The sequence below is a fragment of the Ambystoma mexicanum genome, chromosome 6q, assembly GCF_040938575.1.
Source record: "Ambystoma mexicanum isolate Mex_15411 chromosome 6q, UKY_AmexF1_1, whole genome shotgun sequence".
Classification (NCBI taxonomy): domain Eukaryota; kingdom Metazoa; phylum Chordata; class Amphibia; order Caudata; family Ambystomatidae; genus Ambystoma; species Ambystoma mexicanum.
This window is the reverse complement of record NC_090937.1, coordinates 1,591,225,706-1,591,253,408: the sequence shown is the minus strand read 5'-3', so window position 1 is coordinate 1,591,253,408 and position 27,703 is coordinate 1,591,225,706. Positions and strand designations below refer to the sequence as shown.

Below are 27,703 nucleotides of genomic sequence, written 5' to 3'. Positions count from 1 at the left end.
CCCGCCTCCTTGGGCAACGCACCCCAAGCTCTGCCCCCTCCCCGGCCCCTGAGGGATCCTCCACCAATTATTTCCCATTTCCACCATTGTCTCCGAAAATTAATTGTCTTGGGAAGATAGCTCAGCGGAACGTGCTCGCCTTGGAAGCAAGATGATGTGGAGCAACACAGGTTCGATTCCCGGGTCCGCGCATAGAAACCTATCATATCATAACGACCCTCCAGTCTTCAGGGGAGGCCGCAGTTTTATAATGAATACATCACAGGTTACCCAGCATTGTTGTAGCTCCGGAATCCCTGGCAATGAAAAACAGCAGTCCCAGAAAAAGTGATTGACTTTTTGAAAAAGATCAGCTTTGATAGCTCAATATTTCAAGCAGCCGCATCGACCAGCCAAAAAAAAAATACATTCAAACACAGGTAGTTAGAAAAGTATTTTATTCTTTTCATTTGTATGAAAAGCTTCACAGCATTCTTCATATGTATAGTTTAAGAAAAATAAAAATCTAGCAAATATATACATATAAATGGCACAAAAGACATTCATTAATAAATAGCATTTATAAGTCATAATATTAAGATTTCCCATTGACAAACTGTTATTAAAATGCATATAATAGAAAAAACGAACATTAAAACTGGAAGAACATCGCTGAAAAAGCAGGCGACTCAATAGCAAATCAATTCCATGGTGTTTTTCTTCCTAAAACGTGGTTTGTGACTTTCTGTTGAAGAAGAAAAACAACGATAAATGTTACTGATATTTAATTTAATTCAATATTATAAACACAACATTACAAAACATATGCACGACATGACTTGGAAACAATAACAAGCAAGTAGGGCTGGCAGAGGGCATTCGTTTGGCATCTCCTGGCATTGATGATATAACTCAAGGTTCTCACACATCTGGGTGTTGACAGGCATCGAAAGGAAGACATGGGCCCGCCGCCCGAGGGGACAATAGTTTTGAAGGCTCCGCATTGCTGTTGCTCGGAGACTGGACAGAGAGCCACCAAATTCCTTTAGCGCTACATTTAAAGGACGGGATTAACCATAAATCAAAGTTAGGCGGTAATGGTAACGTTAGTGGTATTAGCCAAAACCCACTCCCACGGTACCAACACCCAAATCAGGGTTGTGCCAAATACCGCCAGTGGTATACCAGGTGGACGTTCAGTACAAAGTCACCTTTCTCTTTTTACCCTCACCTAGAGAGGTGGAGGGAACAAGTTCTAAAGAGGCCCCAACAACACTCTTTAACTTTTTTCTTACTGTACAGAACGGTGTGCAGGCGATTCCCTTCAATAAAGTAAACGAGTTTTTGAAAATGGGTAAGGGGAGGGGGAGCTCCTTCTCACCACCATACGCATGCAATGCATAAAAGGGCCAGAGTGTACAGTGTGTGCATTAAAACAGTGTACCGTAGTGACATCAGCCTCTAGTGTACATTATCCAGGGCCCCATTCACTTGGTGGGAAGGGCTACAAATAAAAACAAATTAAAAAATAAAGATTGATTAAGTACTTTTTATGGTAAGCACTGGCAGAGGTAGTATTTATGTAATACGCCGGGGGTATTTCGGGTATACCACCTCCGCCATTGGGTGTATTTTCATTGATTACTTGCACTGCCAGGTGATCGATATATCTCTATCACACACGCACGCACGCACGCGCACGCGCGATATCTATGCTAACAGTTCAAGCGGGTGGATACAGTCAGCCCAAAGAAAAGGAGCTGTCGCTTTGGCCCAGAATCGGTGACACTCGGGTGGCTGGAAGAAGTGGACATAAGCTTCCTTCCACCCCTCCCTAAACCAAGGTCACGGTCCCTTCTCCCGAGAGCACGGGCCAGGCGACTCGCTTGAAGCATACCGATTCTATGGCATTGTGTTGTGGGAGGCTAGAGTCACGCCTGGTAGTGTATTGACATCTAATGCATATGCTCTCTCTTACTACTGTTTCATGCCTGAAGTGTGACCGGTGGGAACAGTAGCCGTTTACTATTTTAATTTGCATAATCATTGTCAAGCCATCCTCAAGAGACACCAAAGTTCTTCACTTTTGGAGAATGCGCAAGTAAGAATCTGCAAGCCCCGTGAAGCTACGGTTGTCACACATCTCATTTCTGCATGATCCCATCCCAAAAAAAAAAATCGCAAACATCACAAAAATTAACTATCTTCGTGCTAAAGTTGAGAAAATGGGGAAGGTCACACAAGTAACAAAGCTACGATGTGGTGGCGTTTAATGACCGTCAGCCCTGCTGCAGGCGTTGGCTGTTGGCTGAACCCCAGCTCATGAATAGCCCTTGTCAGGGAATAGCTTCTATTCCTCATTTGAATGCCTGCATTGAAACACTGGTCCTATATCTTGGCATAGAACCGTGGCCACAGTCTCTTGCTGGGGACACTTCATGTCTATGCTTGGTCTTACGACTGAATCTAGAGAAGAAGATATAGCTTAAAACAACATTTCTGGGAAATGTGTTACGTTGACTAACAAAATCTTATTTCCAATTTCTCACCAACGGCGATGTTTGCTACATAGCATTATATTGAAGTATAATTAGGTCACATTTTTCTCCCTGTGATATCAGGGAACAGGAAATAAGTCTCCTGACAAAATGGATATAGGTTGCAACTGGGGCCTCCATCAACTGGAAGGAGGGAGCAAACGATTGGTTTTCTGTCAATTGCACAGACTATTTAACAATATATGAACTCACATTTTGAGATTATCTAATGAAAACATTTTCAAAACTCTTTGGGCCTCATACCGTGTTTGGCCAAATTAGATTACCAATGCCGCCACTCTGTCTAATGGATTTACCACGAGATCATGAGTGACAGGTCAGTGAGCGTCTGTGTCAGGTCTAGAGTCAGGTCCAAGTGCTGGAGGTCATCACAAGGCCCTAGGAAGAGCTGCTACACAATGGTCCAGGGTGGTACACTGAGTGAGTAAGGGACGAAACACTTTTCTTAACTAGATTCCATAAGGAACAAGTTACTTACCTGTAACCATGGGCCTTGAATGGATTCCCAGGCTCATGAATATTCCCCGTCGTCGGGCTGGGAATCCTCGGTACAATTAAAGCAGGTTAGCTTGAAGCTAAAAACGTCTTGTCTCCTCTACAGCCTATCGGTGTCACTTTGGGTCATACTCCCCCAGCTAATGATACTCGTCTTCTTAAGCTACACCACTGGTGGCCATCTTCAGATTTAGTTGCCCACATAATGTTGTGGCAGTATGAACCAAGAAGAGCCAGAGAGCCAGAGAGTCAGAGAGGGGAAGGAGGGGTTGGGGGAGGGGTTGCATGCACATCCATGCCAGACCCATGCTGGAGAACACGAGTTACAGGTAAGCAACGTGTTCATTCTCCAGCATGGGGTCTTGCATGGATTCACATGCTCATGAATAAGATTACACAGCAGTACATGAACACAACCACGGGAGGTGGCAAGGCTCACAGAATCAATACACTTAGCCCTGGAACAGACTCACCTCAAACTAACAGGTTACGCAGCACTGCTTGGCCAACCCGGCACTCCTCCCTCGCCTCCCTGTCGACACAGTAGAATCGTGTGAAGGTGTGGGCAGACCTACACGTAGCAGCCCTGCAGATGTCGAGCAGCGAACACCAGAGAAACGCTCTCGTCGCTGCGATGGCTCTCCTGGAATGGGCTGTCGGTTGGCCTGGAAGCGGTCCGTTAGCTAGATGATGGCAATGCAGCCGGAGAGCCACCTGGAGATGGAAGCCTTAGACAGGGCCGTCCCATGTCCCACAGGTCCAAAACTGATGAAAAGTTGAGAAGTCTTTCGAAAGTTCTTTGTGCGTACAACAGAGAACTTCATGGCATGCGCCACATCCAGTGAATGGAAAGACCTCTCAGCAGGCGCAGAAGGATTTGCAACGTAAACTGGCAGAACCAAAGGTTTGTTTAGAGGAAAAGTCAGACGGTACCTTTGGCATAAACGAGGGATGAGTTAGCAGAACTACCTTAGCTGAGTGAAACGACAAATATGGAGGATTACAGGAGAGAGCCTATATTTCCAAGACCCGCCTGGCCGAGGCGATCGCCACCAGCAAGGCGGTCTGCCGTGACAGAACCTACAAAGGCGATCAATGCATCAAATGGAGGGCCCATTAGCATTGACAGTACCACATCCAACTCCCACGCTGTGGTAGGAGCCTTCAGCGGAGGTAAAGTTCTTCAAAGGCTCTTGAGGAACTCCTTAACAAACCTATGCGACCACAGGAATAGCTTACCTGGAGCCCAGGGGACCTTAATAGATGTGTGGGCAAGGCCAGCCTTCCACAGCGAAAGCGGGTACAGGAAAAGCTGCAGAGCTGTCAAGCGCAGTAGAGAAATCATCCGTGGCTGGCACAGAATTGTAAAGCGCTTCCACTTGTGTTTGTAGCAAGCAAGCGTAGAGGGGACCCTGGCCTTGGCTAGAATCTTCTTGCATTCCAAAGGCAGCGAGTACTGTCCGCATTGTAGTGCTGAAGGAGCCAGGCAGTGAGGCTGAAACGCTGGATCATGTTGCAGGGTTGATCCTCCTCCTCTGGAGCGGTCTGAAGGCTGGAAGAGAAGGTCGGAGTACCAGATCTGCCTGGGCCACGCCGGTGCAATGAGGATCATCTTGCAGTGGCAACGTCCGAGTGTGTTGATCACTCGTAGCAACAGCGGAATCAGTGGGAAAGCATACAGGAAGAGGCTTTTCCAAGGGAATGAGAAGCCATTCCCCCAGACTCCTTGGCTCAGGATACCTGCTGGCAAACCTTTGACATTTGGCATGGGTAGCCGTCACAAAGCGGTCGATTTGAGGGAGACCCCACTCGTTGAAGAGACGAGACACTTGCTAAAGCTCCCATTTATGACAGGACCGCTGCTGAAAGTCTGCAACAGAGTCCTGGAAGCCTGCCAGGTGAAATGGGACGAGGAACATGCATTGAACAATGCCAAACATTCTGAGCGTGTCCCGCCCTGTTTGGAGATGTAAAACATGGTGGTGTGTTCTCCATGAAGACCCGCACCACCATCCCCTGGAGCTGAGGCTGAAAAGACTTGAGGGCCAAGAAGACTGCCCGTAGCTCAAGAACATTGATGTGCTTTCACACTTGAAGAGCCTCCCAGGACATTCCAGACAGGGAGCCTAATAAGAGGTCGACTAAGATATTTAAAACAACAGTCAGAGTGAAAAAAATCATCCTTTGATGCTAGGATTGACAAAGCTCAATCTGAGTCTAAAGAGGATTTAAAGATTTTGAGAGAACTGGAACACCCATGTCCAAATAAAGTAGACACAATTGTTAAAGATGCTGCCTGGTGTTCGTCTATTCAGGAAGCTATGCTAGATAAGCTGAATCAGATAGAAACACAACATTGACATTAGTAAGAAGACTAGCAAACGAGTAGTAGATACTTCTGATGTGGTAGTATGTGCACCAAAGACACCACTTAATCAGTTCAATTTTAAACGTATTTTAGAATCAGAACTTGGTTTAATCATTGATAATCTTAAACCGACTAGTTGCAAAGGCGATGTCTGCCCGGCAATGGTCAAAGGCTTGTACTCCCACGTTGATGAGTATTCTTTGTAAATTTGTCAATGCATCTTCTCGAGACAATAACGTTCCCACAAGCCTTAAAAAAACTTGGATAACTATTACTAAAAAGGCCAACGAACTACCGGCCTATTACTAACACCTTGTTTCTGAGGAAAATTTTGGACCGTGTAGCCTATACTCAAATTTCGACACACTTGAATACACATAGGATCCTTAACAAATGGCAGTCATGTTTCAAGCAGGGCACAGGACGGAAACAGCCCTGCTTGACCTGAAATCTAGGCTATTAAAGATTATGGACAGGGAGAAAAACGCAATGCTCATGCTGCTCGATTTATATGCAGCTTTTGACCTGGTGGACCACGGGTTGCTGGTTGCCAGGCTCAAGGATGTTGCAGGTTTTTCAGAAAGTTCCGCCCTCTGGGTTAGTTCATTTTTGACCAACCGGTGGTGTAGAGTGTGCAGTAAGGAGGCAGAAGCTGAACCGACGCTCCTGGTCTTTGGAGTGCCACAGGGGGCTTGTATATCCACCCCTTTGTAACATCTTTACTGTGTTTTTTTCAATCTCCTGGAAGAAAACAGTTTTGGCTTTATGAATTACGTGGATGACACGCAGTATGTCATCCCATTGTCTGGCAATCATCTAGAGGATGAAAAGACTGTCAACCAAATATACCATCTTGTACAAACTTGGATGATAACTAACGGTCTGGCATTGAACAAAGAAAAAGCAACTCATGGTGATAGGCACAGAGCCCAAACTACAGAAGATAGGTGCAGAATATACTCTGTTTCCCGTCAAAGAAAAAGTGAAAACGTTGGGAGTTTATCTTGATAAGAATCTCAACACGCGGGCCCATGTGAATAGCCTGGTCTCATCTACTGCCTACTATATTAAGCTGCTAGCGCAGCTTCGTCCATACATCTCCCAAATCAGCTGTGAGACTATATTGAGAGCTATTATAGGGTCACAAATCGACTACTGTAGTAGCCTGTTAATGGGCATCACCAAGCCTGGCTGCGCTAGATTGCAAACTCAAAATAGCGCAGTCAGAGTGATCACTGGTCTCAAAAGGAGGGATCATGTGTCGGAGGCCAGACGCAGTTTGCACTTGCTTCCTATCGAGACAAGAATTGAATTTTGCCTCCTACTGGTCACTCATAAAAGCCTGGTGGGGGTAAGCCCTGTATATTTGAGCGAAGCTCTGGTCGATACAACCAGCACAAGGACTCTTAGGTCCAACAATACTAATTAACTTAAAATACCAGCCTGCAAATTGATGCAGGTGAAGAAATGTGCATTCTCTCTGGCTGCACCCAGAGCCTGGAATGCCATCCCTCCAGATCTTAGTGAAATGGGAACCACTGCAATGTTCAGTAAAAAAATGACCGGGCTGTTTAGATGATGTTGATTAGAACATATTCTTTCATTGTTAGACGCACCTATTGTTTGTTATATGTTCGCTGCGCCCATAAACCTCCGGGTCATTTGGTGTGCTTTATAAATACATTAAAGTAAAGTCAAAGTAAAACTGTCGATAGCCATTGGACCTTTCGCAGGATGGCCATCACCCTCTCTTCCGAGGGAGTCGTCAGACACAAGAGTGTTTTGAGTTGGGCACCTGGGAATAGTGCGTACTGAAAGGACACTAATGTTGGGATGGAAATGAGCCTATCCACCGCCCCCAGGGCTTTAAAGTGAGGCGAATCCCATATGAAATGGTGCAGTGTACAAGGGGGAAGAGGATCGTGCTATGAAACTCGGCGCGGATAGAATATAGCGAGAATGATAGATGTATAATCCTAGGGTGCAAATAGAAAGAAACGCCATTTTGTAATTATGGCAGATCTAGAATCTGACAAGGCCGCGCTGCACAACTCTTAGCTCCATGAAAGGATTCACCTAGGCCCAGATCATTAGGACAGGATGGGTTTGCATAACCAGTTCCCACGGAAGCTGCCTCTTGTCCCTCCATTGTTGCAATTACTTAGCATCACTGGAAGGAATGCGCCATGCAAAGCCATCAGGCAACACTAGGCTCCTCGCAGTGCCCTTTCATCACAGACAAGCTTCCAGCAGGCCTTTATCTCCCACCAAGGCTACCCAGAGCCATGGGCCACACCGCTGACTTGATCCCCACACCCATGCGTTCTAAGATAGTGAATGACCCCAGCCCAAATCGTAAAACTACTGGCAATAAAAGATCTAAGCGTGAGCGACTGTTTCACCTCGTTGCATAAATACATCCTTTGAAATGCAAGGTACAGGGAGGGATACATTATAGATCAAACGAGGGTGGAAGCCTTGGGTGCGAGAGGAGTGGTATCAACAAAGCACGGAATGTGACTATTTTTTCCTACCTTCCCCCTGGCACCAGCCCCAGGAGCATTCCATAGTGATGTAGTAGTAGGCTTAGCATATAATCACCGTTTTAACAATGTAACTTATGAGCGACCTGACCTTCACTCTGCAGAGAGATGAGCCCAGCTGACCCATATGGGAACTGACAGATGGCGGAGAAGGGTACCAATTGTAGCCTGGCATCCCCTATGAGCAGGCCCATGTATATAGTGACACCAATCAACAATGTCAGTTTTTCCGTGATACCTGTGACGTGTTTGCTTTTTTTTAAACCATTGATTGCACTAACTGGGGTCAGAAAGTTCTCGAGCAGCAGAGTCCTTTGCTGATATATTGTATTTTGTACAATTAAACCTTGCTATCCTTGCAAGCTATCTCTTGGCCCATTTCCCTAGAGGGTTGTATTCATTCTGGCGTGAGCGTAAACAGGGACTTGCCTTCATTTGGTGACCCTTTCGATGTGATCCCATCAACACCATACCTGCGGAGGTATCCAGGCAACCTCTCCGGAAGGGCCGCACCCACCTACAGTGACCAGTCCCAAAAGACGTACCTCGAGTGGCCTTCTGGGAGCAGTCTTTGCAGAATCCCGCCTGCACTTTGGAGCGGGGTGTGGCCCCAAGGAGAAGTGCAGGCCGTTGCGGCACCCCGTGAACGGATATCTTTGGGAGAACACACGCACGTTGAGTATAGCCGGTAAGGGATGAAGTGGGGATGGGTATATTGAGTAGTACATATACCCATATTTATATGGGTATATGTACTACTCATATATATACATTCCAGTCACTGCGTGTATAGTACAAACACGCAGTGACTGGAATTAAGAATGTGGCATGTTTATGGAGTGTTTTGATTTTTTGGTTTTTAATTATTATTTATTTTTAAGGTTGGTGATGTAAAAGAAAACAGAATAGAGGGAGCCCCCACCTCCCAGTAAGGGGTGGAAGGTGGCGCCACTTGCACTGTCTCACTGACCAGTATGGGAAAAATATAAAGATAAATATAGGAGCTCTGCATAATTAGAGAGCTTGGGAATAGTGGTGGTTGTTGCTTTAGCTTGTTATTTTATTTTATTTTTTGGGTGTATTTAAAAAGTGTAACAAGGAGGCCTAGGAGAGGCGAGTGTGGTGTGTGTGAGCGTGTCAGGAAAGCATGGAGTGCGTGTGTAAAAAGCTCTGTTGGGGGAAGTGAATTGATGATTTGTGCTTTGTGAAATTTGCTGACAATATTAAGGTATGTTAGAGACACTGAACAAATTACTGTTTAAGTGTGGTGCAGTAGCATAGGCGCAGTCCCACAGTATAGACACACGAGAGACATGACAACGGGGAAGAAACGTCCCTAGACCTCATATGCAAGGTGCCCCTATATTGTGAAATGATAAAAGAATATCATAACCAATGGGTGATCGAGTCTAAAGGGGGGAGAATGCCCCACTCCTGGCCTGACCGGGGGTCTTTTGACAGAAGCGTGTTGGAATATAGGTCTACATATCTGACGGCGAAATACAAGGGGAGACCGTTACAGAATAGAAGGGAGCCACGAAAAAAGTCCTGCTACTTTCCCCTCCAAATGCAGTGGGCCCAATTCCATACGGCGTCATTTGCGGCCCCAAACTACTCACCACTTCCCCAATCTACATTTTTTGGTAACATTAGTGGCAGATGGCCTTTTAACACAGAAAAAAAAACATTGTACAGATACAGGAAACTCATCTATTGGAGGTCTGTCCAGGCACTCCGTGGCAAAATGCATGCAAACCTCCTAATTTGCATATGGATTGCATCAACAGAAATTAATTCACAGAAAAGGACATCGCAAGGAGCATCATCAGTCTTTGATACTTGGAGGCACCATGACAGTGACTTTAGAATAAGCTGCCATAAGACAGCCAAGTGGCAAATACTTTTGTGGAGCAAAATACCTAAATTGCACTATTATTATATATGGAGCAACTATATATTCATTAGGCTTTTATTTATTACATTTTGTCTTATAGTGCACCTAATAACGTACTTGAGTTCGGCTTCCAAGTGTGGATCCGGGATCCGAACCTCTGTTGCTCTGCGTGTTCTTGCTTCCAAGACTAGCACATTGCACTTGTGCTATAACAGCATGATATACTAACATAAGCTATGAAGTGAATCACTTACAGAGCTGCAGATAAGACACACTGCGTTTAAATGATTTGGCCAGGATCACACACTTTGGTTAAATGGTGAAACTGGAATGTGGGCAATTTAAGCAACTGAGCACATCTTCCCCAGTTTAGTTGATATAGATATTTATTAAGGTTTTGCTTTGCATGTCATGTGCTTAAATAATATTTTAATTATAGCAATGCCTTGGAAGCAGACCACTTTACATAATAAACTATCCTTTCACAGTAACCTAACTATACACTATTTACATTGTCATAGGAATATGTTGAGCAATAAGAGTATGGCTTTAGTTTTATTTTCCCCACCTTGCATGCAAAGCCACAATAGCATCATGTAGATTAATGCGAGCCTAACAAATCCCCCTTGGGTTTTCAAGCCATAGTAATTATTCCATATTATTCCATAAAGCATGCAGCATTATAACCCTTCTCACTTCTGATCACCCCCATTCTCATTTCTAAAGAGACAAAAGCCCCTGCATAGTCCCTCCCCCTTCCATCGAAATGCTCTGGTGACACAGAGCAAGGTGAGAGCTCCTCTGCTGCCCGGCGCTACTTGGCACATTGTCCTGGCAGCGGGACACCTCTCCTGTTCGGAATGGGTCAGGTGTCCTGCTGGACAATGAGCGTGATGAGCAGGAATTGATCAGCACATATTGTCCTGCCAGCGGGACACCTTTCCCGTTGGGCACCCTCATTGAGTGCCTAACGGGAGAGGTGTCCCACTGACTAATAGGAGTGTATTGAAATAATACAACACACTAAGTCACCTTATACTAAACTCACGCAACTGATGTTCTGATCAACTGAAAAGAGTTGTATATGAGTTGAATACATTGAAATTGTTGGTAGACCTGATTCTACCTGTTTTAAAGCTGCACTATATGATGAATAAACTTGCGTTTTACCAATTTCTTGAGACAATTATCTGCTATATGAAGACGACTAATTAATACGATTGTATTTCTGTGGTTCACCGCATACACAGTGTCAAAGGAGGGGTAGCCTGTATCTCACTCACTTTATTGCTCTAATAGATTTGTCCCTCATAAAACAGGCCCCCCAAAAAACAAAAAAAGAGGGCTCCTAACCCCTTACCTTACTCCAGCGTTGAGTTGAGCCAATTATTATTCATTCCCTCTCCGATGTCCGCCAGACAACTCCCCAAGCGGGCGGGAGCCACCTTCTGATCCTGATCTACTCAAAGGATCAGCTGAGTGTCATCCCCGTAGGAGTAGAAGTGGCACCCATGAGATTGGATGAGCTTGGCCCAAGGCCGGAAGCAGACAACGAAAAGTAAATGAGAGAATGCCGAGACCTGTCCAACCCCACAAGTGAGGGGGGAGGGTGCAGACTTAAAAGGAGGTATTTCAGAGCGTTCGGAAAGCAAAGACCTGAACCAGTGAAGTACAGTGCCGGAAACTCCAATCACTGAAAGACGCCGATACCGGATGGAGTGGACTGAAAAGGATCTCAAATGTGAACATCTTCAAGGAAGCTCCTTAGTTGAGGGGTAACTATGGCTTCCGAGACCTTCATAAGAAACATGAGAAGAGAAATAGGATGAACATTTGCTGGGAGAGCAGGGTCTAAAGAAGGTTCTTTTCTGAAGGGGGGACAGCAGGGAATCAATCCAGAGCTCAGTTCAGTGCCAAAATGAGAGTGGGGGCCAACTCAGATCAGATGCTTTTATGAATCTTTAAGGGAACGGGATCAAGATGGGAAATAGATCAAAGTTAAGCTACCAATGAGAGGACCTGATTCTCCGTGGTTGTGGGGTGGGGGGAGATTGAAAAAGAAATCCCAATACAGGGGAACAAGTGGAGTAACCAAAGGAGCTGTAGCAGCAACCTCCGCAGCGGGGGATGGGATGTTATTCCGGATGTTAACAATCTTCTGGATGAAATATTAGAGAGTCACAAAGGATCTGGATATAAGGGACTGAGGAGAGGAAGAAACTAACACAGGTTATGAAAGCTCACAAACTACCGAAAAGAGCTCTTTAGGTTGATTAAAAGCAACAGAAATACGGTTGGAAAAATAGGCAGTTTTCGCCGCTCTGATAGCCAGACGGTAGCTAAGGCGGCAGGCTTTCAAGTGAACATTATCTTATGCCAAGTAGGCATAGAGCCATATGCGCTCAGCCAGATTGAGAGCGCCAAGAAAGGCATTATACCTAGGGACCGCGATGTTGAGGGCTTTATTCTTTATTTAAGAGGGGCAAGATCATCAGCAGTAGCTGCAACATGCAAACTGTAGGGCAGCAAGAGGGCCCGGTTCGGAGGCAGAGGTAAACTGTTCATGATAATCTAAAATAAGCAAGGACAGTTTGTTTTCGGAATCCCAGAATTCTGACTGAGACCCATCTAATTCTATGTGCAAATGAGTACTTCCCACTATGTAGGCAGCGAATGTGTGTTTCATTTGGCTTCTTTGTAGTAATATATAAGAGGAAGAGTCTTCAGGAGGAGTAAGGGCCACAAGTTCATTCAGCCTGACTGTAGGGGGGTGTATGAGTGAAGCTGGCATTTTGAAAAGCCAGGACTGCCTTTGCAATCAGATGAGAGGACCATTCCATTAGAAGGAAGCACCCCAGCAGTTTCCTTATAATATTTGCCTCAATGTTCCAGTTCATAATATTATTTTTGCATCAAGTGAGGGCTATGTCCCTATTGAGTCATTTCATGTCCTAAGGTGCCCTGTGCAAGTCAGGTCGTTTGTCTCTAAGAAATGGAATGAATGAAAGGCAATCCCTCCTTAAAATCATTAATGCTATAGCATACACAACTCTTCATGTAAGGTCAAGAATACCTGGTTCACACATTTTCGTAGTGAGGCTCAACGTTCAGCCTTTACTCTAAACCATGATCGGGTGAGATCAGACTACAGCATCACATAAATGTAATACAAATAAATAGGATAAATAAGGTCTATGGCGGTTTTTATTAAATATAAAGTTTATAATCGAGACAAATATCATTATAATTTAGAAAAACTACAAACAACAAGACAGAAGGAACACGTTACTTACCTGTAACTCCTTTTCTCTAGCAAGGGTTGTGCATGGATTCACATATTCATGAATTTTTCCCGTCGGCAGGCTGGGAATCCTCAGTAAAAAGAAAGCAGTTTAGCTTAAAACGTAATCTGCTCGTCTCCTCTATAGCCTATCAGTGTCCTTTGGGTCATACTGACACGAGCCAATGAAACACGTCCTTCTAACCTCCACCCCTGGTGGCAAGAACAGCCAGAGAGGGGAAAGCGGGAGGGTTCACATTTGAATCCATACAAAACCCATGCTGGAGAACAAGAGTTAAAGGTAAGTAACTTGTTCCTTCGCATGGGGTCTTGCATGGATTCATATGCTCACAGAAGCAATACACGTACCCCTGGAACAGTCTCACCGCATACAAACAGGTTTCGTAGCACCGCTTGGCTGACCTGGGACTCCTCTCTGGATTCCTGGTCGACAAAGTAAAATTTCGTGAAGGTGTGGGTAGACCACCACGTAGCAGCCCTGCAGATTTCGAGCAGGGGAACACTAGAGAGAAACGCTGTTGTCGTTGCAATGGCTCTGGTGGAGTGGGCTATTGGCCAGTACATGCAATGCATGATACAGATGAAGAGCCACCTGGATAAGGGAGCCTTAGACAGGCTTTTCCGCATCTCACAGGTCCAAAGTGGACGAATAGCTGAGACGTCTTCTGAAAGTCTTTTTGTGTGCCACATAACATTTCAGGGCACGATGTAACATCCAGTGAATGCAACGCCCTTTCAGCAGGCGAAAAAGGGTTTGCAAAGAAAACTGGTAGAACCATAGGCTCGTTGGGATGCAAGTCAGATGGAACATTCGGCATGAATGTAGGATGAGTTTGCAGAACCACTTTAGTGGCGTGGAAGGACAATTAGGCCGTTTACAGGAGAGGGCCTGAATTTCCACGGACCCTCCTGGCCGAGGTGATCGTCACCAGGACAGCAGTCTTCCACAATAGAATCTTCAAAGGGCACGATGCAGTAGTACAAACGGATGTCCCTGGAGCTTAGACAATAATAAGTTCCTAAACCGGTGCTGGACACTTCACCGGAGGGAAAGTCCTGACGAGACCCTTGAGGATCTCCTTAACGAGCATGTGCAACCACCACAAGCAGAGCTTGCCCAGAGCACCGTGCACACGGCTATGGCGGCAAGGTGGACCTTGTGGGTTGCACGGGCAAGGCCAGCTTTGGGTAGCGAGAGCAGGTATGGGAGCCGCTACAGCATTTATTCGCAGGGGGTGATCTTCTGTGCCCATCATCACACTGTGAAGCGCTTCCACATGCAGTACCAAGTCAACGTAGAGGAAGCCCTGGCCCTGGCTATGATCTTCTTGCATTCCAAAGGCAGTAAATAATGCCCAAATTGAAGGGCTTGCAAAGTTAGACCTTGATGCTCAGTGATGCCGGGTCGTGGTGTAAGATTGATCCTGCTTCTCTGGAGAGGAAGTCGTGAAGTGGAGGCAGTTGGTTGGCCAAAACCACAGAGAGGTGGAGATGGTCTGAGTACCAGATCTGCCTCTGCCACGCCGGCACAATGAGGCGTACAGGAAGAGCCCCTCCTAGGTGCCCCTCCAAGGGGAACGAGAAGGCATCCCCTAGACTCCTTAGCTGAGGATATCTGCTGGCAAACATCTGACATTTGGTGTTGGCAGCTGACGCAAAGAGGTCGCTCTGAGAAAGAACCCACTCACTGTAGAGGCACGACACTTGCGCTTGCTGAAGCTCCCGTTTATGGAAGGACCGCAGCTCCCTGCCGAGAGAGTCCGCAATGGTATTCTTGACACCTACCAGGTGAAAGGGGACGAGGAACATGCGTTGAAGACCGGCTCAGCTCCATCCGGACTGTGCTTCCAGAGAGAGAGCAGGGAAGCGCTTTCGGCCTAGTTTCCTGATGTAAAACATGGTGGTGTTGTCTGTGAAGATCTGCACCAATTTCCTGTGCAGCTGAGGCTAGAATGACCTGAGGGCACAAAAGACTGCCTGTAGCACCAGGACATTTGTGTAGCTCCTTTTCCTCTGGGAGCCAGAGGCCTCTGGCGTGAGAATGCCCTGTGTGGGCTCAGCAACCCTCAAGAGTGGTGCCGGTAGTGACTGTAGCCTGGTACGGAGGGCTCTGGAAGGGAGCTCCTTGAGTGAGGTGTGGCTGAACCAACCATCATTGAAGAGCCTAACGGAATGCCCAATTGAGGGCAATTTCATCTGTCCATGTGACTGTGGCTTGCTGCCACCTGGCGGCCAGAAATTCTTTGAGGGGTCGCATTTGGAGTCTGAAAAAGGGAACCAGATGGATGCAGGAAGACATCATCCCCAGCAAGGATTTGATGGACTAGACTGTTGCAACGATCGCTGTGAACAGCTGTTGGAACTTTCCCAGGATGGCCTTCACCCTCTCTTCTGACAGAGTCGCCAGACACGAGACTGTTGAGCAGGGCACCCAGGAACAGTGCATCCTGCAATGGCACCACACAGGACTTCGGATATTTAATCGGGAATCCTAGCAAAGTCAGAAGGTGGATGGTCACCGCTGTGTGCTGGGTTGATAGTGCGTGAGAGCGGGACCGGATGAGGCAATCTTCCAGGTAAGGGTAGACGTGGATTCCTTTGTGGTGTAGATGTGCTGCTACCAGGGCCAAGCATTTGGTGAACACTCTCGGTACCGATTTCAGGCTAAAGGGAAGGGTCTTGAATTGATAATGCCACCCCTGGATGACAAAACGCAGGAACATCTGGTGTTTGCGATGAATGGAGATGTGGAAGTACACGTCATCAAAGTCGAGAGTCACCAGAAAATCCCATTCCTCTGGCTGGTCGAGCACGTATTGCAACATGACCATTGTGTCCATTTAGGATTTTGGGATCTTGTTCAGGCGTCGCACGTCTAGGATAGGTTGCCACCCTCCTGAGTTTTTACTTACGAGAAAGTATCTAGGGTACAATCCAGAGCCCTGGAGGCGCTGAGGGACTGGTTCTATTGCCCCTTTCCGTAACATAGCTGGCACCTTCTGTAGTAGCTCGGCCCCATGTAATTCTTTTCGCGCGACAGGACGACTGCAGGTGCACTTGTCTTGACATTCTAAAGCGTTCCCCTGCTGAAGAACTTCAAGCACACATTTTTCCATGGAGATCTTTGGCCACGGATGGACACAGTTTGATAGTCGGCCTCCCACTGGGGTTCAGGCCTGCTTGGGTGTCTGTGTCCTGGACGGGAGACGACGACAACACTGGGTGCCACTGCTGTAGGCCTGCGAGCGACCCCTGTAAGCCTCCTGGGTGGTGGAGCAGGAGGGCTGACAATAAGGGGTGGTGTACCCCTTGGATGATATGGAGACTCTCCCCTTTGGGGAACTAAAAGACTCTTTTATGCTGTAGGGTCCTCTGAGAGTGTGCCGTCTCTGTCTGTCTTGATGGCCTGGAGAGAGTCTGTCATCTACCGCCTTCCTAAACAGGTTGTCCCCATCAAAAGGTATGCCGATGACTTTGGTCTGCACGTCCTTGTGGAAATTCGTGGCATACCTTGATGACGGAGAGCCACACCATTCCCTATCTGGCAGAAACCTGAGTGTTATGTCGAGCGTGACATGATGGCATGGTCCGAAGCTACTTCTCCCTCCAGGAATAGGGCCAAGGCTTTAGCCTTCTTGTCATCGGAGAGGAAGTCAAGGATGGGCCCCAGCGTGTATCACAACTCCCTGTCGTACCTTGACAGAATGGAGAGGGCGTTGGCGGCCTGGATGGTGGAGGCTGCTGTGCTAATGATGTGCTTGCCAGCAGCATCAAGCTTCTTGCCTTCCTGGCCCAGAGGCACCATGGACAAGGATGATGTGCTTGATTACCTCTTTCTGGCGGTGCAGATGCCACAGAGCCTGAAGAAGACGAGACCTGTGACATCTAGGGCCCGAATCAGGAACCCAGTATTTCTTCTCCAGCCTGTCACGCTTCGCAGGCATGGTATTTGGAGCCTTCATGACTTCCAATCCATCTTCGCATATGTCATCCACCAAAGGGGCGACACAAAGGTCTTTTTAGTGGACTCTCAACGCTGAAAAAGAAGCCTTCCTTCTCCTCTGGCACCAGGTTGAAGAGCTTGTCTGTTATTGAGATTGAGTGGAAGGAGCCAATTTAGTCTGCGGGTGATGCCCTGGTGGGCTGTTCGACATTCAGTGGTTCCCCATCCGTGGTAACGTAGTCATACTCATCTGTGTGAGTTACGGTGGCGTCTGTGGCAGTATCCATGTGAACTGGCTCCTCTGCCACAGGCTGCAAGGCCCCTAGCTCTGACAGAGGGGTAACAGGTGCCCTATGAGGTGGCATTGGCTGATGCTGAGGTGGCCTTGGGAGACGCCTGGCTGGACCAGGCACAGGAGCATTAGACAGCCACTGCTGAATTTTCACAACCAACGTATGCAGGGTGGTTAGGATGTCCAGGGACATGTCCCTTGGTGCAAGGAGCAGGTGCATCTGGTGCACCTGGAGCATGAGCTGGCCTTGAGCCCCATGGAGGGCTAAACAGCTGGTAAGGCTCATGGGATGGCGATCCCTCATGAGGCATGGGTCCATGCCCCCCTTCCTGATCCGAATAGAAATCTTCAGGCAGGTCCTCCTCAGAACTGGTGTAGATATGTGGTGATCTCCTGGGGATCTCATGGGAGCCAGAGAGAGAGGGACTGCCTTGGTGGGCCTGGGCAGGAGGTCCAGATGCTATGACAGGGGCCGGTGGAGCAGAATTAGATCCAGGCGTCGACGGGATCGTAGTCGGGACAGTTGACAGGGGTCTAGGAGGCAGAGAGACCCTTTCGTGGAGGTAAAGATGACGGTTATTGCCAAACTCTTTGTCGCTGAAGGAAGACTTATGTTTCCTGACTTCGCCGGTGGGGTCGCTGACGGGGTACTCACTGATGGTGTTGTCACTGACGGGGCAACAGTCCTGGTGGATGAAGTATCAACTGGGCTTGTGTTGACAACGGTAGAGCCAGGTCCTTAGAAGATCTGCTCTTCAATGATTTGTGCTTGCACAGCATCAGCTATTTCCTTGCTGACAGCGGTAACCCACCTCCTGGCAGGCTAATTGTCGACGAAGCCGGAAACGGACCCCTTCCAGAACTTGGTCCTGCAGCCGCGCAGACCGTTGACGAGGATGCTGATGTAGCGTGGGATTTCGCCTTTTATTTTGGATCTTCGATGAGGAAGCATCCTCAAAGGACCTCAGCCTCTTCTTTCCAGAGGGATTATGCTCAGAGGTCCTGCCGGCCCTAGACGAAGCATGACTGTGCCCGGATGCCACGTTAGAGGACTTCCCTCCCTTCCACGATCCATGCCACCAACCTCTGGTGGCGATCCTTCTTGTTCTTCGATGACAAGGATTGGCAGATGGAGCATCCGTTAGAGTTGTGTTAAGAATGAAGACAATAAAGGCACTTGAGGCGTCGGTCCTCAACAAAGATGTTCTTCAGGCCGCAGCTTTCATAGGCCCCGAGGAGGCTTTTCTTTGTGGCATCAGTCATGATCGAGGTGTCGAGATGTAGACCCAAGCCTGGGCCTGTTGGCACCACAGGTTGAAGATCCGATGGTGGATTGAAAATCTTCGCTGACAATGGGTCCCCTCTGACGGTAGTAGACGCTTGATGGTTAACAAAGAAGAGATGGAAGATTTCTTCAGAATATAGCAAAAAACTGTCAAAAACCTAGGATTTTCGAGGAGCAAAGGATGAAAAATCCCAACACTAGAAACATGCTGTAAAATCTGAAGATGGCCACCAGGGGTAGAGCTTAGGATGTTAAGTGTCATTGGCTCTTATCAGTATGCCCCAAAAGACACTGATAGGCTGTAGAGGAGACGGCCAGTTTAAGTTTAAAGCTAAACTGCTTTTTTTTTTTTTACCAAGGATTCACAGACTGGCGAGAGGGAATATTCATGAGCATGTGTATCGATACAAAACCCCATGCTGGATAATATAAATGTTTTACGTGTTCTTCAATAAATAACAAACTAACAAAAATAAATTACAGGAACATGTCAAGCAAGGAATAGCAGCCGAGAATGTCTTAGCTTTGCTAGGATTAGGTTTTAGAACTGGCTTCCTATATGGGAACTCACTGCCTAGATTCTAGGGGTCTGGATAGCAAGAGAGTCAATGGAAAAGGCAGGTATTCCCATACCTGAATCTGAGACATTTGTGATATATCATGGTAATTCTGCAACATCTTAGTATTGTCAAATGTTCCAAACCAAAGTTAAAGAACTGAAGGAGAGTGCACGGTCTGCTCATAGGGATGTTGTGCTCGAGACAAACCACCCTCAAGATGTAGAAAATAACAGGGATGGATGAGATGCATAAGTGTGGGAATTATACATGTGTGGCAACAGCAGCAAATGCTATGTGGTATGCAACTCTTTATCGGCTTTGCACAAGCCAGATCGCACAGCCTTCTTCATTTTAACATAACAAAATATAACAAGGACAGCATCCTGACATGGCTGGGGTTCATAAAATCATGCTTTAGCAACAGCCACATAAGCTCTCCTGAAGGCCCTACAAAGAGACAGTCCAATGCAACGTATAAGTGTAAGCACTCTGCAGGTTAGGGCTGTGAACAGAGGGCTCACAGTTCTGTGAAGCTGGCTCAAAGAACGACAATTCAGTGGGGAGCTACTACAAAAAAGTAGTATACAGACGCCCCAGTGTCCAGATAAATTCTCAAGGCCAGGCAGGAAAGTATGTCTCGGTATGAGGTACTGATTGTGGACTCTAGCCATTAGGCAGACACATGGCCACAGGCAGAGGGGTTACCATCAGGATGCAGACAAGCCAAACACTGGGCAATGAACCATCTCTCAAGACTCGTAAAGCCAGATTAGCATCTCATAGCTAGTACATAGTTAAACATGCATAGTGTCGCTAAAAAGAGACACAGGACTCTGTTCTCAGATGAAGTTAGTATGGTAAATCTTTAATGACAACACTGCAGGGTGAACTAAGGGGAGTGGAGGTAGGACCTATGTGTGACTGGGGTGGGGAATTAGCATCATAGGGCATCAGGCGGCCTAGTTCTCGGAGCATAGGGTTGGAGCCCTCATTCATTATACAGAAGAAAGGAGGGAGTTGAGGGGGGCATGAAAGTGAAACCCCTCCCATATGTCAGGAGAGCAGGCATTGGTTTTTGACCAAAGGGATTCGTGGGTGGGATTCAATGAGCAAGATTCGACGGGTTGGGTATTCGGGACATTTCAATGCAGACGAATCACATAGAATCCACAGGATACCTAGTGCCAAGCAAGAGAGATAATCTACTTAGTGGCGATATCGCATGACAGCTAGAGCAGTATATTCATGGGTGTCTGCACTGTACATTTTACTTCACTAGAAGAGGTGCTGTGTTAAAAGAGATTAAACATCAGTGTTTTCTCAAGTCCCACAAGCCTTTTAAGCCTGTTGGTGGAAAAGGTATTAAAGAGATTTGTTTTGAGCGGCACTGCAGGCAGCCACTGTTAATATCTGGGTATCATGGTGCCATTGTATGAAGACAACATTTAGTTGTTACTTGGAATATTTTAAAGATGAAACATTGCAGACAGCCTCGATTATATAGTCCTAGTACAGAGGGGTATGCAAATGAATGCACTTTTCACAATGCTGATCAGTCTGAAATCCATTGGCAAGCATTCACTGAAAATGTATATTCCATGCCACACAGAAAATGTAACCGTGATGGGTCTTTAGTGTTGAACATTATTGGGTAGATAGTGTGAGAAACCTCAGGCATTTCTCCCATGCTATTCCTGGGTATTCCTGACTCAGGTGGCAAGGGGAAGGCCATCGCTCTTGGATCCTAACCTTGGAGGCTGACAAGCGAGGGAGGATCACCTGAGAAAGGGATCATTGGAGATTGTGGGAGGAAGGCCCTCGGGTGACACATGGTACCCCCTCCCCATCTCCAATACACCCCTACCTTACATCCCCTCAGTCGGTATGGGATATTGTTGGCAATATTCCATCTTACCCCAGTACATTCCCATAAGGAAAAGAGGAAAACAACCAGGGAAATTAAAATCATAGATCTCCAGGCAAACCATTCCTTAAAATCACAAAAGCCCATTCACCCTCAACAATACATTTGCCCCCTTCATTGATTGAGTCTAGAGTTATGAAGAACACTTATAGCTCTACTCTATGACCATGTCTCGGTAATGAGGCCAGGCAGGGTCAGGCACTTAACTACAATCACTCACACCTGCCAGTCATTGACAATGGACGCATGGAAAAAAGGCGGCGCACAGAGACACACTTTGAGCGAGGCTGGGTGCAAGAAGGAACAGCTCTTTTCAAGCTGCAGGAGACGGAGATCGGAGGGCCAAGAGGCTATGCGAATGTGAGTGACAAGCCAGGTGAGAGAGCCCTATTTCAGAGGCCAAAATGGTTTGTGGAGTGTAGCATCTGGAAAAGAAGGAGCCCTTCTTTGAAGTACCAAGGTTGCCTGTTGCCCTCTCAAGTGAAACGACAAAGTTGGGGAGGAGCATGGGAGTCCCTGGTAAAACCTTGACATCTGCGTATCAAAGAGAAAACAGAAGGATAAGCACAACTGGTGAGTTATCAAGAGCAACAAAAGCCTGGTTTGTATCTAAAATGAGTGAAACAGTATCAAGAAAGGGTTGCATATAATACGGCAACCGTGTACAAGGACAGACAATTGTTCCAAGCATACAACGACAGAGGGGAACCTAAAGTGAAAGTAATTAAGGTGAACTTTAAAAAGGTGTGAGCCCGACGGAGGGAAAACATTTGTTGAAACAAAATGGTAAAGGTTTGATCCCGACACAGGGATACCTAAAAAGGAACTACAAGGACCAGAAAGCCTTGAGTGTAAATTGTGATATGTTAAACGTTGAAGTGGTCAGGCAAATCTATGCTGTTGCGAAAGTCTTCAACAAAAACTAATAGGGGAAGGGAACCCCGCCAAAGTAAAAGACTCAGAGGGTTTGAGCCCGACAGAGGGATCCCCATATGAGAATTGAAATTTATGTTTTTTTGAACTGTGAAAGGAGAAAGAGAAAGAAGGTTTGAGCCTGATGGAGGGAAACCTACCTGAGAGTACATTTCTTTTAGAAAATACCCTGAACTGAACTAAGACAAGAGAACCTGAATTGAATTGTGTTCAAAACAAGCTTAAAATAGTCCCTGGTCTCTGAATCCTCAGAGTCCCATGCTGAAATCGTGGGGAAGAGACTTTCTTCACACAGATTGCCACCCTGATTTTTCTTTTGAGAAAACTATCCTATTACATAACCCTTTACAATTTTTGTATTGGAGTGAGGGCAGGTATTAGGTTTAGACTTTCTGTTTTCTTTTAGTTGATGGTCGAGATTACTCCCCATCTTAGCTATAGGGCCAGGTAGGAAGTCTCCAACCCATTTGAAAACAGTAATAAAGGTTTTTGAAACGTATATCTCTTGTGTCGGTTTTCACTTGTGATATCATGCCTTTCTCACAATAGGACAAGAGGAAATGACCCACGCCGAAGATAGCAACTTTACGAAGTTCAAACTACCATATGTGATTAGAAGGTTAGCTGGAGGAACATAATTAATTAGGCATCATTAAAATGTAAACTTGCCTCAGCCGAAGAGCCATATCTGCACAGATAAAAGATAGGAAGCAATGGAGATGGAATTTGGTCAACAACTTTAAGAGAAAGGCAGAAACCACAGTCACTTAGGCAACAGGCTATATTGTATCCACACATCTCAAACATGAAGCTTTTTGTGCAATAATGGGAAATACAAAATAATTGCATATCACTCGCTTACAACTGGTAGATATATAAGTTGGTAAGATAGATCAGCGGGTTGAGCACCCATTGCTGTGATCCGTGTTTGATCTGCAGGGCACAGGTTCAAATCCCATCAAGGTTGACTCTGCCTTTCTGAGGTCAATAAAGTGAGTACCTATTTCGATTGGGTAATAATAATGTATCTAAATATGTTCTATTTAAAGCGCTTTGCATAAAAGCGCTATATAAATGACAAGCTATTATTAACTATTGACTATACATCATTTAATATGCCTAAAGAAGCCCAATAGGCTTGGCTGAAACACTTGGCTCTTTTTTCTTTAGAGATGGTTTACAGCAGCACATGGTTAATATAGCACATTGAATGATGTCTCATCATTCTTTTGACATAACCCTTGCCATAAGTTTAAGGTGGATATGCAGGGTGCTATATAATCCCAAATACAAAATAAAGAAATGGACAACCTTGTCCGTATTAAAGCAGGTGTGTAGTTCAGAGGCATACTCCGATTGGTCTTCACTGACATCTGCACGTGAGTGATGAGCCTGTGCAACCTGACTCTCAGGCCCCAAACTGCCAGTACGAGTCAGGTGATACCGTGGGTGGCAGAACAAAGGGGGCTTAAAGAGCAGCATACATAGCAAATAAAGTACAAACCTTTGGCTTGTCATGAGAACTAAACAAAGCTCAGAAAAACACAGGCATGGGTCTGGGAAGGAATAAGGGCAAAGACTTGCATTTGAGTGGATAGCGAACAAAGAAAAGAATGGTAAGGGAGGGTGTGCAAGGGTAGACATATGTGGATTTTCCCAAGGTGGGGCCCGCTGACTGCAGAAGGACCTGTGATGAAAATGTCTATTGTTAGTTATTTGAAATAATATTTCTTCGCTTACTCCAGAGACGGCACATCATGTGACAGTGCTAGTGAGCGAGGCATAATACCTAGGCGTAGGCCTGTGGCTCTGACCCACAGAGTACCCATTTGCTAGGAACAGAAGAAATCAAAAATGTAGATGTATGCTATTTTGTAAAGAAATATCATGATCATTCCAAAAACTACAATTTTGGGCAAGACCTCCACGCCAGCTAATTTGGTGCGAGTACAGACACCTGACAATACATAACACTAGATGTTTAAAATGGGAAAGTCTACAATATGTCTAACAATGGTCCCTGTGGTCAGACTGCTGATATCTACCACCTAAGAAAAGAAACTTTGTTCCGACAGGTTTGGAAATCCGACAGGTGTTACTCATGCATGGTCTCCTCACGTGTGTGAAATATAAGCACCCCCTTCTGTTTGCCCTCTAGTGCATGTTGACGGCATGTTGTTAGCTGAGGTTTTGTAATTACAGATAAATGGTGTTTACTGTTATGTTCCCATTGCTTTCCAGATTTACTCTGTACTTTATTGCTTGATCGTATGGATGTTTCCATTTCAACTTGTTCATTACTGAATTGTGAATTGCAGTCTTGATCCCTACATTTGTGGAGGTAATTCACTTTGTTATTTGGAGCCTTGATTTTATGTGCAGTGGTATTGAAGCCAGTGTGATTTCTGGATATAACAGAGCATGTGGTCTCTGTGTATTGGTTTTGTCTTACTTAGGTGTGGCGATACTCTAGCGGACTGTGACGCTTTGTTGAAGTATTGATTTCTCATTTGGAGGGAAACCAGCAAATTTGTCATCCTGTGACGTGCTTTGAAGTTTCACCATTTAAAGGTAAATCTGCGGGTGCCCTTTGGGACCCTTGTGAGTGTGGCATAATCCCTGTGCCATGCCTCCATTTACATTTTGTAGTACTTCCTTCCCTCTTTGGAACTCATTAGGTTTCTCCTTTCCTTTATTTTTACAGGCTTGGAGGTTGTTTTCCTTTTACCCTCTTGGGTGCCTCAATCTACCCTTTCAACACGGTGTGGAAGAGATTAGTGGATGCTTTTAAATTTATCCCCTGAAGAATGTTCGCCTGAACTGGGCAGTTAAGAACAGAAACATGTTGGGATGCTTGTTGTTTTAGTGACACATTGAGATTTTTTTTTGTGTGTTATGTGATATCTTCTGTGTCGTATAAATAAGTTATCTGATGTTTTATATTTGTTTTATATTTGTTTTTTAATGTTTAGTACACTGTGTTAGGTGAGGGTAGTATTTTTTGTTTAAATTCAGTTTGAATTATTTGAATAATAAACTTGTTATACATTTGTGTAAATCAGTTATAGCAGACGGTCCATTTTTTCAGGACTAGTGATGCTGGAAAACCTTATAGAGTTCCTGTGTGAGGGGGTTGGAGGCAAGTAAACAACACGTATCATCTTGCTCTTTATTGTATTACATACACGTTACTCAAACACAGAACAGGTGAATGAATTAATAGTCCTTCTTTAACTTACAAAAAGTATGCTTTGGGAATAAAACATGGGATGGAAAAGAAATTGTAAAACCATATAAATGCAGGTTTTTAGTAAGGACACTCACTCACCTTCTTAAAAAGTTGTGCCTTAAGTCGGTATGATGTATATTCAGATTGTCTTTTCTCGTCCTCTTTCCTCTTTCTAATTTCAGGTAGCTGTTCATATATTCTTTAAAAAAAAATACAAAACAAAAAGGCATGAATAATCATATTTCTTAGACTGTTTTTCATCAATTGTGGGAAAACACTTCCATTAGACTCATGAATAATCTTGAATTCTATGATCACAATCTTAAGGAAAGAGGGAATGTAATCATCAAAAAAATTGAATGGTGGGTTTCAACCAGAAGAGAAATGTGTAATGTTAGATTAAACAAAATGCATGGAAACCTGATGGAGCCCATAACTTAAAAGAGCTTAGGCTATCGTGGGGAGTACCTTGATAAAAGAATATACTGCCCACGCCAAATTCCCAACCTTTTCTAAATAAGTGACCAAGCTGTTGTCACACTGAGGAAACAAACACACAACTGAGACAAATATTTGTTTGAAGAACATTATCATAGAAACTGTATATAAATATAATTTGTTTTATAAGTGCCTTACAGTTCAATTGAATGTTTAGCACACTGATTGTATACATGCAACAATAAAATTAATTCCTATTAATTTACAACGTATATTTAAAATTGTAATACATACATATTAATAAAAAAATAAATAAATGAATACATGGTTCAAATTCTTTTCCCATCCACATAGCACATACATTACAAACATATTTTGCATTCACCATTAGACTAATTTGATTATTAATTCACCATTACACTTTCTGATTTTCAATTTCATTCCAGTCTAATCCTTTTAGCAGCAATATCCCAAATTCTGCTCAATGTCTAAGACAAATGTGTTCCAGCTAAACATCCATGCCAGAAAGGTTTAGATTTAATATGATCTCAATTATGGATGAATCTTCCCAAATATACCATGCAATCCTGGGCCAGAATCATACATTCTGTTAAAACATGTCTATTGCTTTCTAATATGTTTTGATTCTAAAATTTCTACAATACCTATCCACCTCCGCTATTCCTTGTCTAGAGCCATATACCGTAACTGTAGGTAGTTGGTTAAATCGCATCAAAATTAGAAATCATCTCAGATGCAGAGACGGATACTGTATCACATATTTCTGTGAAGTCATTTAAAATTCCGACATGCAAACATTTTCAATCTTTTTAATGTCAATATATGATCATGATTACTAATCCAATCCCATTAGAACACTTTTCACAGTAGTTATGATTTCAGTATGTACCCATCTTTTTCCCAGTTAGGGCTCCATCCAATGCTCTGAAATAAAGTCTTGTTATCTTGCAGGCTCCTGCATTGCTTTAATGTACAGTGTACCTTTTTTAAACCTTAAATATCCACGAAGTGAGAGTAAATCCAATTCTAGACGTATGGCCTTAATTGGTGTTCCATTTGAAAATCCTAAAATTCTCTACCAAATTTTACCCTCTAAAACATCTAGCCATTTTGTCATTTTGATCATAATATGTTTCAAGAGCATATAGTATAGAAGCCATTATAATTTGTTTGTATGCTATTGTGATTCCTTTAAGGCTATATCCCACATTATTTTTTGCGAACGTATGAACTGTACTCATGAATGAAATTGCTTTGCGTTGTTTTGATACAAGTAATTCCTTATTATCTTTTGTACTCTCATATCCCAGATAGCTGGGTGAGTTGACATATTCAACAGATCACCCCTCAATGTGCATATTTGGAGTCTTGATTCTACATCATCCAAATCACATAATTCGAGTTTTGTTGACAATTATTTCTAGAGCGTTTGCTTTTGTATCTTTGTTTAATGCACCAGCACTTCTTTGTGTGATATAAAATGATCACGTCATCCGCATAAATGAGCCATGGGGTATTAATCGTACACATTTGAAGTGGTACATTATTTACACTGGGCAGTTGTTTTCGTGGAATCAGCCAGGTAGGTTGAACAGCATGGGAGCCAACAGGCATCCTTGTTTCACACCTTTGTGAGTAGCAAATTCCTTGGTGAAATGCCCCATGGTGATCAACCTCACCTCAACATTTGCATTCTCATGCAATTGTATAATTAGTGATAGCAGTGAGCTAGGGATTTTCCACTTTTAAGCTTCCACCACAGAAGTTGACGATCTATTGCATCAAAGGCTGACTTTTCATGAGTAGTCATCAGGGTCGGAGTGGGGTATTCAACTGTCTCAGGCACCAATCAAAAATAGGCCCAAAGTTGGAAATGGCAATGTATTCCTTTTGTGACAGACTGTTTGAATAGTACCCAAAGAGCAGTTTGATAAAATGTG

General features: G+C 44.9%; 1 protein-coding gene across 2 annotated transcripts in view; it reads right to left on the bottom strand.

Annotated features, from left to right (window-relative positions):
• Positions 1-420: 420 nt before the first annotated feature.
• ALMS1 (ALMS1 centrosome and basal body associated protein) overlaps positions 421-27,703 on the bottom strand; it is a 417,466-nt gene continuing 390,183 nt past the window's right edge. For both annotated transcript variants that reach the window (XM_069632315.1, XM_069632316.1), the window contains 2 exons: positions 25,404-25,503; positions 421-724 (listed from right to left, as the gene is read on the bottom strand). In XM_069632315.1, the coding sequence (XP_069488416.1) occupies positions 680-724; positions 25,404-25,503 (145 nt within the window). In that variant the 3' untranslated portion in view covers positions 421-679. The remainder of the gene's footprint in view (positions 725-25,403; positions 25,504-27,703) is intronic.